At 42.6% G+C, this 18,725-nt stretch overlaps 1 protein-coding gene across 2 annotated transcripts in view; it reads left to right on the top strand.

Moving 5' to 3' along the window:
• Window positions 1-18,725, top strand: part of CMIP (c-Maf inducing protein) — a 131,978-nt gene that overhangs the window by 106,620 nt on the left and 6,633 nt on the right. For both annotated transcript variants that reach the window (XM_069026677.1, XM_069026678.1), the window contains exons 10-18: window positions 577-930; window positions 8,449-8,514; window positions 9,598-9,624; window positions 10,074-10,122; window positions 11,577-11,684; window positions 14,217-14,333; window positions 15,780-15,920; window positions 16,843-16,890; window positions 17,625-17,771. In XM_069026677.1, coding sequence (XP_068882778.1) covers window positions 577-930; window positions 8,449-8,514; window positions 9,598-9,624; window positions 10,074-10,122; window positions 11,577-11,684; window positions 14,217-14,333; window positions 15,780-15,920; window positions 16,843-16,890; window positions 17,625-17,771 — 1,057 coding nt within the window. The remainder of the gene's footprint in view (window positions 1-576; window positions 931-8,448; window positions 8,515-9,597; window positions 9,625-10,073; window positions 10,123-11,576; window positions 11,685-14,216; window positions 14,334-15,779; window positions 15,921-16,842; window positions 16,891-17,624; window positions 17,772-18,725) is intronic.

The following is an 18,725-nucleotide window of genomic DNA, read 5'->3' as shown; positions in this document are numbered from 1 at the left end:
GCTTTCACAGCGCTGTCTCTGTTATTGTGGAAGATCCGATTCCTCGCTTACCGCAAAATAGACGCCGCAGTTCTTGACACATGAGCCAGTTTCCAGTAGACACCAAGGGTTCCCCTCTGCTGTGTTTCCTGTTTGTTTATGCCTATCTGACTTTCCTCATGGTAGAGCACAGACAGGGGCTGCTCAGTGTCCAACACAAATTCCAGACGCGAGGGCTGCAGACAAATGTCTGGGCATGTACTATAGCCAGATACATACTTGGGCATGGATTCTGTTACAGCTTTGCACAACTTGGACAGGAAAGTTCACCTTTAGACTAAACTGGCCTGTCAATTAGAATAATGAAAAGCTCAAATCTTTGTAAAATGGGGGCTGCAGAACAGTCCTATTGGAGACTTTTAATGTTTTTGATTGATTTCAGTAATCCGATTACACAGGAGAAAGCCATCCGATGGGCTGGGGTAAAATGCAGTGGGAAATTGCAAAAAATTGTGGCTTCTCAGTGTTGCACTCTCTCTCCCGCTCTCTGCTGGTATGTCTGTCTACTGAAATGATTTGTTTATTTTTAAAATTCAGTCGGGACAATTCGCCAAGCCTGAAGGAAATTCGGAATGGCTGCCAGCAGCAGTGTGACCGAAAGCCCAATCTCCCCCTCCGCCTTCTTCACACAAGTCCTGACCTGGTCTCTCAAGAGGCCACCTTGACTGAATCCCGTCTCAAACCAGTTATTGTCACTTCCAACGAGATCCATGTGGAAGTGGAGCGCAACAACACAGCCAATCAGAAGATGACAGCCAGTGTTGGCAACGACAGCGAGCCCAACCTCATCGACTGCCTGATGGTCAGCCCTACCTGCAGCACCATGAGCATCGAGCTGAGTGCCCAGGCAGACAGGATCCTGGGCTGCTACGTGGAAATACTCAAGATGCTGTGAGTAACTATTTTGAGCAGCTTTTTGAGCAGTGTCACCTTAACAATGGGGGAGGCTTTTCCCACAGGCCTGTTGTCTTCAACATCTGTGGCTAGCCAGCACATGGTTATAAATCTTAACTCCAGCTCTGGAGAGTCCAGCCTTTGAAAGAGGCATCTGGCACTGCCAAGATGTTCTAAAAATAGCATTAGGAAGATGAAAATGGAAAGCTTATTTGTACAGTGAGCCTCAGGCATTTTACAGAAGACAGGATGTTGGTGCCAGTGGTTTCTGTTTTTGTTCTTGCCCACCAAAAATAAATAAAAAACCCCATTTGTCTCCTCCAGGGCTCTTAAGATTGCCTGAGACAGAGCTAGAAAAGGCAGGTCTGTGCTAGGTTCAGTGCTTGTGCAGTGATAGGCAACACCACTGCCCTGACTTCAGCAGGAGTTGAAGAACCGTAGTTCTTGTTGTTCACTCAGATGTTCTCCATTCATGTGCTTGTAGAAGTTTTATGACTTATTCAGATTTGCTTGTATTAGAGTGGGTCTCTGTTGTTCAGTTGCTTTGCTACAGTAGACCTGTACTTGGGAATGGGTGTTCAAATAGTCTTTGCCACAAAATGATGGCAAGAGGATACCTGGCAGGCAAATCTTCTGAATATCTTAAACAGAAATTAAAGGAAAATGTTCTTCAGGAAAAGCTTGGTTTTCTCTGGATAAATAAATGAAAAGGAATAACAGAAAAGGTGGACTGCAGAATAGGAGCTTGTAATAGAAGTGCAGTAAAACAACTCTGTTGACTTTGACAGCTAGCTCTGGTACTGAGTTGCAGTATATTTTATGGCAAACTGTTAAACTTTTACATTAATTAGTTTTAAACAGTGAAAAATCACAACCTGTGAGAATGTAGGGCAGCTCCTAAGGCAGAGCCATGGCTATAGCTCCACTCGTTTGAATTCCCTTCCATTCCTGTTCGTCCCTTGATTTTTTGGGGCCTGAAGTCATAGTTGAATTTTTTAGAATCCAAGAAATGGTGGGTGAAATCTGGACTCTGCTGTAAACCGTGAGCATGCGCCTACACTGTAGACAAATGCACGTGTGGGGTTGCCCTCTAAAGGAATTAAATGAGGTCAAACTGCTGTGATGGAGGATTTTGGGAAGGTTTTGTCCCACATTTTCATTTTTTTCGAAATACATAGTACAAATTTGCAGCTTCACTCTTCCACTCGCTGCACAGCTGACTTGCAGACTTGCACTCATTCAGAACTGAAGACAGGATGAGTGAATACAAGATACTGTTCCTATTAGATTTTTGAGCAGGAAGCTGCTGGGAAGGCTAATTTTATATATTTTTTCCCCCCTGTGGCCTAGGTTCTTCTGCCTTTAAAAATGTTTGCATTAAAAAAGCGCAGCATCTGCGTTTGCTTCATCTGGGGGCTCCTAAGTCTCCACGCACCCAGGTGCTACATTAAACACGTTGTGTATTTATTCCTGTCCCCTTGACTCTCCCTGTTTTCCATAAACACTGTGCACTCTCCCAGTCCTGATGCTGGTTTGGATGCTGACTCACTAAGCATTGACGGTTTTGGTTTCATCATGCAGCTGACACACACTTATAAGCAAATTCACGAACGGGCATGTTAAATGTCCCATATAATTTGCTACACAAAGAACTCATTTCACTCCATACCTTAAAATAATCCATTTTTTGGACCTGTTTGTTCTATTTTTAAAAATCAAGCTGTTCAGCAGCAACAGTGAAAGTGGGCATGGGTTATTGTCAGAGGTGTTGTGGGTGTGGGGCAGCTTTGGGCCCTTTTTCCTCTTGTACAGCGGGAGTTCTGAAAGGTGAAACCCACAGGATGTGCTCAGTGGGGGACCAGTGGTACCACAAACCTGGTGCAACTCTCCTCAGACTGCCCTGCCAGAGCCCAAACCTGCTTGAGAAATCACAACCTGTGATAATGTAGGACAGCTCCTAAGGTACAGCCATGGCTGTAGCTCCACTCATTTGAGTTCCCTTCCATTCCTGTTCATCCCTTGATTTTTTGGGGCCTGAAAGCCGTAATGCAGAACTGAGTTCTGCTCCTGATTCTGCCACTGGCTCACTAGGAGGTTTTAGATAAATCACTTATAAATGCCTCATTTTTCTTATTTGTAAAATATAGGTAAAGATTTTCAATGTTGTTTTTTAAATGCTGAAACCAGTGATGGAAAAGCATTCTAGAAGGGCTTGTAGTTATTACCAAAAATACAAGATAATGCTGTTGTGATGCTGATTACTTTCATGCTCTAACTCTCCTTGAACAAAGGGTTTCTGTTGCATGAAATACTATTACTGTACTTTGAAAATCTGAGAATACGAAGAAAGAGAGTTGAAGAACATGCCGGTAGGAAGAAAACATTAATTATAAAACAACTGCTATCCAGGAGCTGAGCTCTCAGCGGGCATTCACTAAAATAATGTTCTTATTAATAACAGTGGTAAGCCAAACATAAATAAGTTGCTTAGCATTGAGTTTGATTGTTCTTTTAGGTGTCTGACTCAGTATCATCATCAAAACAAGAGAGTCACTAGCGATGATATCTTTTTTACATAATTAACGTAGGGCAGCAGGGAGTAATTTATTTAGGCAGATTTTAATTATTGGAAGTCTGGCAAATAAGAATTCTCAACAGTAGCTTCAACAGAGGACATTTCATTGTTCACCTAACTCTTACACAATGCTTACTTTTTGGGGGAAAAACTCACTTTTAATATTGATGAAGATGTTATTTAATAATCACTGTAATACTTCACTTTTTGTACAGAATGCTAAAAGGGAAGTTTAGAAAGTTCATCTGTGGGGCTCTTCAAGCACCTAGAATATCTTTGACCCTTTTTCTAATGTAGTTGAGTAACAAAACACAACTATGGCATACTAAAGGAAAGCAGAAAATCATGATTTGAAAGATATTGGCAGATGACCCAAAGTCTGGGCAGATTTTAAAGGAGGCACAGTCTCTAGGGGAACATAGTATTTTGGTCCTGCACTCAAAAGTGGATCAAACTTCTGTGTCAATATTCTGTAACTCATTCTGGACTCTGATAGTGTTACTGACACCAGCCAATGCCTCCTGAATGCTACAAGTTTTAAACTGGTGCGTAGAAAATGCACTAAATTAATTGAAAAAATTTCCATTGATCATATTAAATGAGAAGCTCTGAGAACAGCTCAGCATTGCCCAGCTCCCACTTGCATGTTAATGTTTCCATGCTTTTGGGAATGTCATGTACAGTCAAACTTGTGCTTGCACAGGATAACCATGGTTAGAAAAAGTTGCAGTAGAAGGGGCTGTGTGTCCTCTCCTTGGGCTGGAGAACTTCAAAGTCTCTGTTTCACCTGAAGGATCCCGCTGGCTCCAGGGGTTGGGAAACACTTAAACTGTGTCTGCAGTGAAATCTGGGTGAACAAATAGCAAGGTCAGCTGGCTGTGAGGACAAACCCCTCTTGGGGAAGCTGTGTTGGTGTTGTATCATAAGCTGTTACCCTTTGTCTGTGTTAGTTTTTGTTTCCATGGCTGCCTGTAGTGACAAGGGTCCATCCAGATGTCCAGACACTTGTACCCGTCTCTGGGGCCAGTGTCACAACCTTTTTTGGGCAACCTTGTGTTGCTGTTTCCTGATGCTTCCATGCCAACAGTGAGCAGTAGAGCCCATTTCTGTTCTCAGCAGTCAAGGCAGAACCTTTCTAGGGTCTTTCAATGGTGCTAAATTTTCTGCTTTTGAAAAAGCTGAACAAGCCCATCTTAAAGAAGGCTGAGCATGAAAAGGCACCTCAGTGTTTTGCAGATAGGTTTGTGCCTTGTATTGACAAGGGGTCTGATGAGGCTTTTTCTCAGCCTGCCCTGGCACCCTGAGCTAAACCTTACATCATACAATTCAGGAAGTTGGACCTAGAGCAGGGAAAGAATGGATCCAGGTACATGTCTGGGGGGTTTGGTCATCTTATTATTATCTGGCAACAGATTTGTCAATCTACTCAGTCTGGTGAACAAGCTGCTTTCAAGCAGTTGCTCTTGTCTCTTCATTATCCTCCAAAACCCGAGGACTTGGGGCTTGCAGTGTGTCAGGGATGAGAGCTGTGGCTTTCCAAACACAAACACGCACTGGAGCTTCCCCTGGCTGCTCCGCATTCCCCAATAGGTCAGTGGCATGCTCTGCATATCCCAAGTGGATTATCTTATGTCATGTTTATCGGGGTTGCCCTGGGCTGCTCGTATGTTTTGGATTGTTTGTGCTGCACATGACATGCAGGCAGGTTTTCATTTTGGTGAAAGGTGATCCCGGGGAAGGAAAATGTATTATGTTGGCAGGCCAGGAGCGATGATGGCCCAGAGGCAAAGTCACTGCAGTTGGGGATTATTTAATTAATATGGTTGTTCAGTGCTCTGGCCAATCCCCCAGGACGGGTTTCAGGGTGAGGGAGGCTGTGTGCAGTGGCAGGTGATGGCTCTGGCAGTTGTCACTGCTGGCTCCGTGACCCCCACGCGCTTCCCAGGACGCCGCAGGTCGGGCTGCAGCCTGGCTGCTGTGCTGCTCACCTAGAATTGCAAATCCTGCAAAAATCAGAGCCAGGCAGTCATTCTGCCCCTTTGTAAGGCCAGTGGTGGGATTTGAGCTGTGAGATGGGTGTTGAGCCCAGCACCCTTTGAAGAGCTGGGAAGGGAGTTTGTCACAGGTGCTGTCCCGGGCTCTCCCTGTAGCTCTGTGCTCCCTCCTCCTCCTGGCCCAGCCTCTTTGTCTGGCTCATTGCAGTGGTTGTTAACTGCAGCCAGAACTAATCCATCTCCCTTTCTTTCTCTGCTTCAAACACTTTTGTCTTGTGTTGGAGCTTTGAATGGACTGAGAAAAAAAAAAAAGAAAAAAGCAACTGTCTGAAATGAAAGAAGAGTGCAGATGAGATGAGCACAGACAGAAGGAAAATGTTTTTGAAAAGGGAATAGGTGGGAGGAGGAGAAACACCGTAGGCTTTTAATAAGTAGTTTAGTTTTATTCTCGTGCTATGTTTGTTTCATGTTTCCTAGCTCAGATTGAAGGGATTACAGGCTGTACAGATTTTATGTTCAGGTCCCAGTCATGTGACCAAATTTTATATATTTCATAGGAGACAATTTTCCTTCTTTCTTTCTTCCTTCTCCTCCTGGGGAAGCAGACTGTGGTTTATTTTCACTGCCCTTTCACAGACCTGTCCTGCAGATGGAGGCTCCCCAGCTTCATAAAAAGTCAGAGTGTTACTGTCCCATTCTGTCTACAGTTTCACTTGGTCTTAGTCTATTACAAAACAGCTTTTTTCTTACTCTTGCAATGTCCTTTGAAGATCAGCCATGAAAAATTGATTGGCTCATATTATTAGTAATCACAACTCTCCAGATTGCTCAAGAAGGAGCTTCAGTGGTGTAACACTTAGCCTGAGATGTCACTGGAGCTAAGCCTCAAAGTGGGTCTCAGCTTTTAAGCTTCTGTTAGAAAAGATTTGTAGGTGCTGTATCTCATGTGATATGAAGCACCTTTAACACCTCTGAATTTTCTAACTCAGCCTTTTGACTTTCAAGTCTTCTGTGCTCAAAAATCTGTTTTTAAAGTTGTTTGAATCTACCAATAAAAATGTGTTGTTTTTAGAATAAAACCAGCTAGGAATTTCCAAAGGGTATGTATATTTAAATAAAATAAAAAAAAAATGTCTGGACTATGTTCTCACACCTGACAAATGTAGCAAGACTCAGGCTGTGTGGTGAGAGACCTGTGGCACTTCTCAGGGCTGCAGCTATAGATATGTTGCATCAGCTCTCTCCTACAGAGACCTGGTAGTTAAACAAGAGACTTTCAGCTGAACCTGAACACAGGTCAGAGCTCTGTGTCACCGACCCATTCAATGTGTCTGTCGGTCAGAAGCAACAAATAATCTTGTAGAGAGCTTTAATTAATCAAAGCTTTGTTGAAAGAACGCAGAGAGCTCATCTTGGAGATGCTGTGTCAGAAGTTTCCTTGCCTTTTTTCAGTTTATATGACAAGCCCCATCCTCAGGTGTTTGATGATATTCACTTCATACTGACTAAACGGAAAAACAACCCCTGTAATGAAGTCCTGCTTCATGTCTTGCTGTTCTGAGGCATTAAACAAAGCTGATCATCTTTCTTATTTGCTCAGTGGCTAAGCAGGTGAGGGACTTTTTGTCTCTGGAAAGAACCTTATGAATGTGTGATCACAAAGTGCTCTCTCTGACTGACTCATACTTGCTTCAGGTTTGTGAGACACCCTTTGTCTCAGAGTTGCCCCTAGTTTAGACCTGAGAACAGAATTTTTGATGGAGGAGAAGATTAGGTTCACTGGCTTCTAGCACCACTGGCATGGGCACGAGGTTTCTTTTTTGGATTACTGTAACTTCATATGTGCGGTTCTGGTTTTTAGTACACTAAACTGCTTTCAGGTCACAGCTTGCATGAGATATCACACACTTGTGTAACCTGAACTCCACACTGCTCTTGGGCAAGTGATAACTGCTTCCTTGGTTGATTTTGCATCATGATTCTTCATTCAAGTGAAACTTCTCTGCATGTTGTTTCTTAAGAGAATGCCGGTTGTGTTTAAATTGCCTTTCTGTGAACACGTCTTTGTGGCCTGTCCAACATCATGTGTGTCATTAGCTTATGGACATTTCTGGTTTATGTGGTTCAAAAGATAGATGAGACTTTTGGAAATGCATCCATCTTCAATTTCTCCGGGCTAGAACTTTCCCTTTGCAAAACTGCATTCTTTTGGAACAGTTCCTGTGCATATGTTGTCTGTCTCTAATGCTATCAGTAGATACTGTCCATTCAAGAACATTACACTTCGTTCCTTCCCAATGACACACCACACTTTTGTGCCAAGTTTCCAGTAAGCTGCAACCAATAATCTGGTTTTTAACACTGAAATCCAAAGGGTAGCAGCACTAAGAGGAGGTGGCAGGCTTTTCTACATTGTTTCTACAGACACACTCAGGTGTTTCATCCCGTATAAGATTCACTTCTGTGTGTACTTGTTACTACTGAGAGCCAGGGTCTGGGCTTTGGCTGGTGGGTTCTGTGTCAGAAATGGATTGGGGGGTATCTTTGTTTTTACAAATGTGCTTATGTCTTATAGCAAAGAAAAAGTCCAATTAAATGCAGGGAAGAGTTGTAAATAGCAATGGCCTGGTAATTGCTCTACCAACTTAGATGAAAGTATTACTTAGTGGTGAAATGTCAACAGGTTTCATAAACAGCAAATGTCTTTAAGCTGACATAAAGAAGGCCTCTCTGGAGGTCACTGTAAATACCAGATTTATTGTGCCTCAATGGAGAATATGCTGAAAATGGAAAGGGAAATGTCACTGTAGATTTTGAGCGTGTTTCAGTAAACCAGAAAGGTTTGTTGGTGCCCACAGTAAAAAGCTTTTAACTCCTTGAAGTAACTGTTGGCAAACCATTTTTAAAACCACTTTAAACCATTTTAACAAAATGCTCATTTTGCAGGTCAGACTATGATGACTGGAGACCAGCCCTGGCCAGCTTGCTTCAACCTATCCCATTTCCCAAGGAGTGAGTTTGCACTGTCTTAGTATTTACTGGCTTATTCTTGTTACTGTTTTTTTTTATGGTGAAATACACGTCAAGTAGAAAGTGATGGTAATGGGAGCTTTGTGCCTCTAGTATTGATTTAGAAACTGAAGTTGATTTTGGCTGATGCAGAGGGATGTGAAGACCTCCCCATGTTTAACTTCCTTCCCCATTTCTCTCAGATGATCCCGAAGAGAAATATGGTTAACTAGAGACAGGCAGACAGGAAGGGAAGGAAAGCTGGTGAGGAGGAGAGCAAAGTGAGAGATTTAGTGGAGGAGGATGCTTTACTGGCGTCACAGAGACTCCTGTCATTTGTGCTTTGCATTAAATGAAGAAGCTGCCCTACAGATCAGCTGAGCTCCCTCGGAAACCTATTAATGAGCAGTGGTGTTTATAAAGTGCAGACCTCCACGGACAAAAATTACAACCTGTAATTGTACAATTTGCTGGCTTATCACATCCCCTAATGACCTGATGTCTTGAATCACAGAGGTCTAATCCTCCATGCCAGGTTACCTGGGCTACAGTGAGAGCTTGGAGATAGGTAACAGAGACATCATTACCTAAGTCAAATGTGAGTCTTGGGGGAGTTGTAAACCATACCATGATGCAAGCCACTTCACAAAATGACCATTAATTGCTTTACTGATCTATGATGCTAATTAGCTGCGACCATACCCTAATTGCATTGCAATTAAAGAATTCACCTGGCTCTCGGAGGTAGCCAAAACTCTGTTTGTAATTGCACAATGATATTGTAAGTCTTTTACTTTCTTCTGACCCAAAGCTCCCACTGGCATTAGTCAGAGCCTTGTCTAAGACAGACTCAAGAAAAGTTACAAGATTTGTTCTAAGTAATTTTCCTCCCTAGGTTAATGAAAGAGGCTTTATCTGATTTTTTTGAAAGATTTTTTTTTAGTCTTATGTGCTGCAGTTGCTTAGCAAGTCCTTTTATTATCTGGAAAGAACTGAAAAGTGCTTGTTTGGTTTTTTGAGTTTTTTTTCCCCTTTTTCCCTTCTCTCAAATCCTCATACTCTTCTGTTTTCTGTTTTAAATTTCAGGGCTCTCGCACATGAGAAATTCACAAAGTAAGTTTCTGAGGCTCCTTTGTTTTATTGAATAAATACTTGTACTAGTCAATAATAGCAGTGATGCATTATTCAGTATTGTATTTCTAATGGCTTTTATCTGTGAAGGGCTGTAAGCATGTTCTGGTAGCAATAAAAAGTTTTCTTTGTAATTTACTGTGCTAGCAGGAGCCCAAGGACTAAAGCCACTGGGTGCTGATAGAATTTACAAAGGAGTTTGTCAGTACACATCTCTGAAACATTTTCTAGGCTATTGTGAACAGACACTGTCCTTGGTAATTACTTTTAGGCATCATATTTCCTTCCCGTGGAAGGAGTTTAACTTGTTTCTCTCCAAAGTGCATGAATATATATAATGTTAGGTGTTATTCAAAAGAAATGTGACACTTGTGCAAATACTGCAACCAGCAACTGCTTATCCTTGTCCTTCTTACTCCTATTTTTTTCAGGGAGCTGAAATATGTGATTCAGAGATTTGCAGAAGACCCGAGGCAAGAAGTGAGTTTGTTGGCAATTTACACAGACTATTAATGGGAGGCATTGCAAATGCACTTGTTCAGATCTCTCTTTAAGTAGTTGGTTTCAAAACATGGTGTGGTTTTACTCTGCCTAAGTCTCTTAAGGAGTAGTGGCCACTCAGGGTGATTTATATGTCAGGTTTATGTGTCATCACCTCCTTGTCTTGCATCAGTTGATGTCCTTGTTCTGCAGTAAACTGCAACCAGCAAGATTTTCCCATTCTGTGGGATCACTCAGAGCTTTTCATCTTCTGTACAAAAAAAAAGGGAAGCAAAATCCACGGATCCACACATCTTACAAAATAACAGGTTTTATGTGGCTGTGTTTCAGCTATGTTGTGTGCAAATGACCGTAATTCTTGCGAATTGGCAGCAGAAAGGGGGTGGGAGGTGTGTTACTGGGGTGAGAATGTTGCTGCAGCCCCGTGGTGGCTGCTGCTTCGGAGCTGCACTCAGAGCCTGCTCAGCATCATCAGCTTTGGCTGAGTCAGAGGGAACCTCTCATCCACAGTGATTCTTGCTTTTGGCATAAAGGCAAGAAAGCTCCCTCAAACTGTGGGTGAAGCTGTATCACTGCCCAGAACTCCTGGTTTCCATGGGTTTAGCTCTTGTGAGCAGTAGTTACCCTTGTCAGATGAGACCTTCTTGTCCTAGAATGGCACCAGGATTTCATTTGTCACTAGTGTTCTGTGCTCAAAGGAAAGGATTTACCTCCCACACACACACCCCTCAAAAATTGAAGTGGAACATCTGTTTCTTCAAGTGAAGGAAAAAAAAGAAAAGGAAAAAAAATAAAGCTTAATTATGACTTCTCTATTAAATTGTGGGACTAAATATAGTAATCTCTACAGTGGGCCAAATTTAGACTAATGGTTGCTCACTGGTGCCAGTTCTCCAGTGCAGCTTCTGTGTTATATATCCCTGTTGAGTTTTCCCTGTGGATTTCCTTCACCCTGACTCTGGTCAAATTTTATTAGAGAAGGAGTAATAAGAATTTTTAATGATTGGAATGAACAAGCCATCAGCCACTGCATTTGGTATGCAGATCACATCAGATGTATAGACACACATGCTGGGAGGACGGGGGGAGAATGACAGAAACTCAGAAATTTGTGGGGGTTTTTTGTTTGGGTTTTTTGTGGTGTTTTTTTTCCCAAGTGAAAGGAGCTGTTCTAGATTAGAGCCATTTTGTATTTGATTTGTGTAAAGGGAATGAAAAGGGCCATGCAATTCGTGATGATGCAGCTTCCCTCCTTGGTTATACTGACAAAATGGATTCTGGGAGTGGAGTCTGGCCTGCAGCTCTGTAGATTGGAATATTAACCATGAAATTTCCAGCAGTGCCTGGTTTTGCAGTTACTTTTGGCCCAGTGTGGGAGACTGGTGGTTATTGGCAGGAAGTGTAACCTTCCCAATGTGTTCACTTCTTGGCAGGTCCACTCGTGTTTGCTGAGTGTGAGGGCTGGCAAAGACGGCTGGTTCCAGCTCTACAGCCCTGGGGGAGTGGCCTGTGACGATGATGGAGAGCTCTTTGCCAGTATGGTACGTGTCTGCAGTAATGGGAGTTTAGAAACTTCTTTGCAGTAAGTAAGTAGCTAATGCCTAGTTGGCAGTAACAAGATTTACTTGCTTTTGTCAAAAAATAAATTATCAAAATCGTGATTCTGTAAACCACAAGCATTCACCAGAAAATCCAGATCTTTCTGTCACCAAATCCATCGACCTCCCTTGCAGTCACAGTTTGGTTAGCAGGTTACTGTCCTCTTTTTGAACCTTGGCATGTTTTCTCACTGGTAGTGCAATGCACAAACCATGCCTGTGCATATGAATGTATTTTTGTATTTATAAATACATGTGTTTGTGTGTCTGTATCAAAAAACTCTCAGGGAACATGCAATGCTGGGAGACAGGGGAGACAGACTGTTCTGTACATGCACACCTATAGTTTGCATTTATAGGCTATACCCTGGAATTTGAAACCAACAGTTACATTAACTTAATCAAAGGATGGATGGATGGATATAAAAAGGTGTTATCAGTGTCTTTGCCCAATTACGTTGTTGTGAGGAGGTGTAATTAGAAACCAGCATTCCATTTCCAGCAGTTATTTCTTTTGTAACTCTGAGAAGGGCTAGACAGAAAATAACAGGTTTTAATCAGTGATGTGATTTAAGCACTGTCTTCCTGTGCAACCTGGGTCAAGTCACGTAGGTCTCTCTCTGTATTATTTCTCCATATACCAAGTAAGATGGAAATGAAATTACTGCCTTTCCCTGCTAAGGGGGAAAACATTTGTTGAAGTTGGCTGTTGGGCACACAGTGAGGTGTCTTCCAGGGGGATCTATACTCTTTGTGCATCTCCCTCATGCTGCACATTTTGGGACATAAAGAACGTAGTACATGTCTGTCTCTACCCTTAAATTCAGATGGATCAGATACCTCTGAAACTGATAATGGAAGAGGAGTGTTTACAAAAGGTTTCATCCCTCTTCACGGTTTATCTGTCTTTTCTCTTTGAAAAGAAATTTCTTCAGAACTGTATCATTTCTCTTGAGAGCTGTTGTGGTTCAAGATATTTGTGAGCATCAGGAGATGGCATGCATGAGAAAGCACAATGCTAACACACATTAATATGCAGTACTCTGTGCCCTTTGCAAGGATGTTGATAAATACTTAAAGAGCTGCTAACGACCAACCATAAAGTTTGAAAAACACCCTGTTCTGAGATGCACCTAATGTTACTTTACTGTCAGTGTCAGTATTTTCCATTGCTCAAGAGAACCACTAAAAAAACTTAATGAAAACTGCATTAAATTAAATCCCTTTTCACTTGGAGGTTCACATTTTTAAAGGCCACCTGAGCTGATGGATGCTTAAGGAAAAAAAGACTTTTTGTTTTTCTAAAGAGCTTGCTGGTAGTGAAGCCATGATTCACATAAAATTGACCTCATCATGGCATGGTTGTGATGTTTTCAGCAGTATTGAACATAATGCAGGCAATGCCATGAGCCAGGGGGGCCACAGAATGTATTTACAAGGTTATTGTAGAGTAGTGCTGATGTTGAGTTCACATAATGGAGCTCTTCCTGCCCAGGCTATTGGAAAATGCAAATTCTCACATAGTGCTCTGCAGCAAATGGTGAATCAGCCATTTGGGCTATGAAATAAGACTTTCTTCTAGGAACCCAAACTTCTCTGCATTTAATCTCTAGAGCTTTTGCATTGGAAATATAATATGGCCAACCTCTTTTGTGGGAAGAGACTTATATTTGATTTCTACAAGTGGCTCTGCATTTCTGCCATAGGTGTTACTATGTGATATCACATGGTGCTTTCTGGAGCTTGCAGAGAGTCTGCAGAGCAGTTTCGTCAGGTCAAGGACTCCATGGAGTCTCACTCAGGGGATGTTCTCAGCAGTTCTTTACTTTCAGGGAAAACTGAGCAAAAGACAAAGCAAGATACTGGCCCAAGAGCATGAAAGCTCATGAAGTCATCTCTTAGTGCTCAGGACTGCCAGATTTTCTTAAAGCAGTCCTTCCTTCCTCAGTCAGCTCCTGTCTGTTCATCCTGAACAGGTGATTTTGTCTGTCACCACCCCTTAACCAAGGCCAGCAGATTGCCAGCAGCACTGCCTTTTACCTAGACACCCAGCCCACACAGCCCCTGCTCCCCAGCTGGCGTCTCCAGAGAAACCGAAGTGCAAACAGATGTGAAGGCAAAATCCCCGGTGGTTCCCTTGGGGCTGGGTTCATCAGGTTACTGGGAGTGGGGGCAATTGCACAGCTGCTCTGATGTTTCCTGGGGAGCCTCTGTCAGGCTGTCAGCTGGGCTCCTTTGTGGAGAAAAACTTCCCACTCCCTCAGATCTCACTGGGCATCGCCTTCTTCAAAACATCACTTCCATTCAGCAGTAAAGCTGTTGAGACACTGCAACCCCTCTCTGTAAAGAGAGCCTTCATTCCTTTAGGTTTATTGCAAATACTTAGCACTTTTTGACTGCATAACAATATCCCTTCCAGAGGTGTATGTGTTTCTTAGGCCTACACCCCTAATTTTACCTCTGTTTCTCAAATAGGTTCATATTTTAATGGGATCCTGCTATAAAACAAAGAAGTTCCTGCTTTCACTGGCTGAAAATAAATTAGGACCTTGCATGCTGCTGGCTTTGAGGGGTAACCAGACAATGGTAGAGGTAAGCCCTAAAAACATGTGGTCATAGAGGTTTATGAGCAGCGTTCAGGTTCCCACTGCCTTTCCCAGAACTGGTTCTAGCAGATGTCAGGTTTGTGTTGTGTCAAACACTACCAGTGGGTGGTTGTGTTTCTCTGGATTAAGGGAAACAAAATATCGTTGTTTTGCAGACCTGAGTGTGAATTAAATGAAAGGTGAGTGCACAAATTTGTGGAGAAAGAGATTGTTTGCTGTAATGCAGCTGGAGAGGTTAGGGTGGGAAATAAGTGGCCATGATGGTGTAGGCTGTGGTGAGAGATCACAGTTCACAACCACAGGGCTTTTCCATGATGAAATGCCTGATTCTTGTCTTGCCACATACAAAATGAGCAGTGCACAGGAAGTGCTTTTATAAAACCTTATCTGCTTGAGTTAATACACATTTTTTAATGCTTATGATTTTTTATTTTTGTTGTGCTAATAGTTCATATGTATTTTTCTGGGTTTCTTAAGAGAAGTTTCTTGATAAATGTCATGTTATCAGTGGAAAGAGAGTGGATAAATAGATGGAAGGAGTTACAATTTTTCATTGACTTAGATCTGTGCATGCTAATTTAATCCAGTAAATAAAGGAGCATACTGCCTGCATTTGAATATAATGTTGATGGATTTTTTTTTCTTCATTAAAAATAATTGAAATTATGGAGGGAATAAAAGCTTTGCATTTTAATTGCAATGGCATGATATATAGCTGAAAAGGAAAGGCAGCACAGAGGGGCAGCTTGTATCCTAAATCCGTGTGACCCACTGGAATCATCCCTTGGGATCTGACTTGCTTCTGGCAGTCCCTTTCCCAGGGTGAGTTGGGTGTGTTCCCAGTGAGGTGGGGATGTCCTGGACACAGCAGTGAGCTCCCAGCATCATCCTCCCTTGGAGCCTCTCTGCCCTTTTCCTGTCCTGCCTCGTGGACTGGGTACACCTCACACGTGCTCTGCTTGCACAGAAATCCCAGCAGTTAGGGATGGAAAATCCAGCCCTTAAGGAGCTGCTTGGCTCTGCTGCTGCTGGTGTGCAGTGTCCCAGCTCTTCCAGTCCCCAGCCCAGCCCAGGGACCTGGGAAATAGTGGATCGATTGTACCTGTTCTGGAGAGGGCTGTGGCATGGAGCCATCTTCCTGGCCTGGTGCACATGATTGCACCTCTCAGTCAGAAGGAAAGAGCACTAATGGGAGGCAGGATAGACAATGGCTTTTGGAGATTACACTTCATTCTTTACGAGTAAGAAAGTGGTTTCATGTGTTGGAAGGGCCATAAATATTGCTATGATATCCTCTAATCTGACCTCCATAATGCATGCTCTAAAAACTTACCAGGAATTTAAACCACCAAACGCATCGTGTAATTAGGATATTTGGAAGAAATGGAATGAAAGCCCTGCACTGACCACTCCCATTTTGTTCTGCTGCTAGATTTTGTGTTTGATGCTGGAATACAACATCATTGATAATAACGACACCCAGCTCCAGATCATCTCCACCCTGGAAAGCACAGACGTGGGAAAGAGAATGTATGAACAGCTGTGTGAGAGGCAGAGGGAGTTAAAGGAGCTGGTATGTCACCCTGCACATATTGCCATAGCACATTGGGGTCTGTGCTCTCCACAAATGGAGGTACAAAAGAAAGACAAGCAGGGTGTGAAATTCCCAGTTAACAACAGGATGGGAGCAGTACTCAGAGGATTTCACTGTGAATATATATACTGTGTGATATTTACTGATGTGACTAATCCCATACTATGTTTATGAATGATATTCAATAACCTGCTTAGGATCTGTGTGAAGGAATAAAGGTGAAACCCTGCTGTCTCAAGATCTTACAAGTCAGCTTGTCAAATTCTGCCACCTTTTGACATATGAGTAGCAAATGGTTCTAGTGCTGGCCAGCATTTCTGAATGCTCTGGCATTCACAGCATTTCACTGAGATGGTCTTTAGGTCTAGTTCTCAGACCTAGGGCCTACAGAAAAAAATTCTTCCTGATTTTTAAATAGAGGACCTACAGATTTAAAATGGACCTGCTCTCATTAGTACTTTTTCACCTATGCAAACATACCCACAAACTTCCTCTTCCTTTCTTTCACATTTATATTTGTCTTTAACCCCTGCTCCCAAGCCCGAAAAGTAGATGTTTCTTTTGAAGTCAAACAAATGACTTTATCAGCTGCACCATCTTAACCCCTTTGCTCACTTTGCCCAGCATTTTAAAGTGGTTTACTTTAAAGTGAAAGTAGCCAAATGCTGGCAGGCTGAAGCAGACAGAAGGCACGAAGACCCACTTAGCTGTGGTTAGTGGGTGTCCCTTGGGGAGCCACAGGCACACTCAGTGCAGGAAAAGCAGGGATGAGGTGGAAGGGCTGGCAGGAAGCTTTGAAATGGGAGCAGGGTTTACTCTAGTGTGAGGAGCTTGGTGTACTTCAGTGAGTCTGAAACGTAGAATGGCAGCTTGTTTGACCAAAATATCTTCTCTTTTACAGCAAAGAAAAGGTGGCCCCACAAGGTTAACACTGCCATCCAAGTCCACAGTAAGTTAATCATGTCAATAGAAAAACAAGCTTTGTCTTTCTATATTTAAATGCTTGATTTATGTTTGCCATGTGGCACAGTGGTTTTGAGCAGTTGAGTGGGGAGCCATTCTACTTGCTCTGTCAACACAACTGGAGTTTACACAAGTAAGGGCACATTTCTGCTCTTGGGTCTGTGCACCAGTTTCCAACACCAGCACCAGACTGTCATATTTATAGTGGTGCTCAGATTTGGAATGGCAGATCTGGGGACAGAATTTTACATTAAAAAGGCAAACTTCACAATGTCCAGTTCTGGATTTTAGTCATGGAAGTCTCAAAGAGAGCCAGCACTGTTGCATTTAAGCCTGGTGCAAACCCAGACTAACTTCACTGAGGCCAGGTAATGGTGCTGAGCACAGCTGGGACCTGGACCTTGTGGTTAAATCTTCATGAAGTTCAAAGACCCATCTTCAGCATTTGTTCTGACACTGAAGCCTTTGTGTCTCGTAAGGATACTCACGCAAAGGACATTTTTGTCCTAATGTTTGGACAAATTTTTCCCAGGGTGTGTGAAGCAATGCTGCCACAAGAGCCCAGCTGCTTGCCAAACAAACAGAAACTGCTCTGTGTGGTTCTCTGTTACTGTAAACAAGCGGAGCAGTTGTGCAACTCGCTCTGGTTACCAGTATCGGTGACACTGCACCAGCCTGGGCATCCACAGTGTCTCTTACCAATCTCCTCTCTGCTTCCAGGATGCAGATCTGGCCCGCCTGCTGAGCTCAGGATCTTTTGGAAATCTGGAAAACCTCAGCCTGGCCTTTACCAATGTGACAAGTGCTTGTGCTGAGCACCTCATCAAACTGCCTTCGCTCAAGCAGCTGAACCTGTGGTCGACTCAGGTAAGTGCTCTGCAGCCTGAGGCTCAGAGCAGGAAGCAGTGCTGACTAATTCCGAAATTCCACACTACGTCAGCACAAGAAGAGTGTGTGAAGGGGCTTGCTTAGATAACTTTGTCCTCCTGCTATTTTTACAGGGCCTTCCTGTGGTTTAGCTCATCTTGGCAGCTGATTTTCTCTTCCCCTTTTTTTTTTTCAATTTTTAATATTTGTTTTATTTTTAATTTTAAAAGCGTTGCTGCTCTCTTGGGTTGAATGTTCCAGTTGGGCATGGTTGCTGCTGTGTACTGAGTAGAACTTGTGCTGCTGTTCATCTGAGAAGTACTTCTGCTTTCACCCAGTTAGGATGAAAAAATTATGCTGTGCAGCTCATGTGGTCAAGCAAAGCACAGAGTCTGTGCAGTTTAGGCAATGGATTGCTTGAAAACTGAACAACCCAACAGCAACAAAAAAACCCTCAAGATAATAAGTAGAAGGAAATTATAATGAAAATGTGATTATTTTGTAAGCAAAAAGAGACCAAGTTAACTGAACAAATTATTCAGCTGTTGATTGAAGGAACTTCTAAAATTGCATTTTTCTTCTATGTTTCCCTGCTGGTTTTGCTTACTGAGGTTCTCCACTGTGAATAGGTTTTCCCCATTTTCTGTTAGCACCTATTCATAGTGCTCGCTGAAAATATGATTATTGTCAGTGCAATCACAAAAAGCAGCATTTTTTAACCAAAATGTCATGTAAATATTTTGTTTTGTTTTCCTAAATACTTTGTATCCCAGAAATATCCTTTTTTTTTGTATGGGGAATATGAAGTAGAAACTGATTGCTCTCTTGTTTTAAGACTGTTTGTATCTCCTCCAGATTTGTCTTAACAATGTAACTTTTGCATTTGAAAAACTTCGATGCTTTTTGTTCAAAATGAGTTTGATTTCACTGAATGAAGAGCCTGCTTTTTGTGTG

The sequence above is a fragment of the Aphelocoma coerulescens genome, chromosome 11 (assembly GCF_041296385.1).
Source record: "Aphelocoma coerulescens isolate FSJ_1873_10779 chromosome 11, UR_Acoe_1.0, whole genome shotgun sequence".
Taxonomy (NCBI): Eukaryota; Metazoa; Chordata; class Aves; order Passeriformes; family Corvidae; genus Aphelocoma; species Aphelocoma coerulescens.
This window is presented reverse-complemented; position numbering and strand designations above follow the sequence as displayed.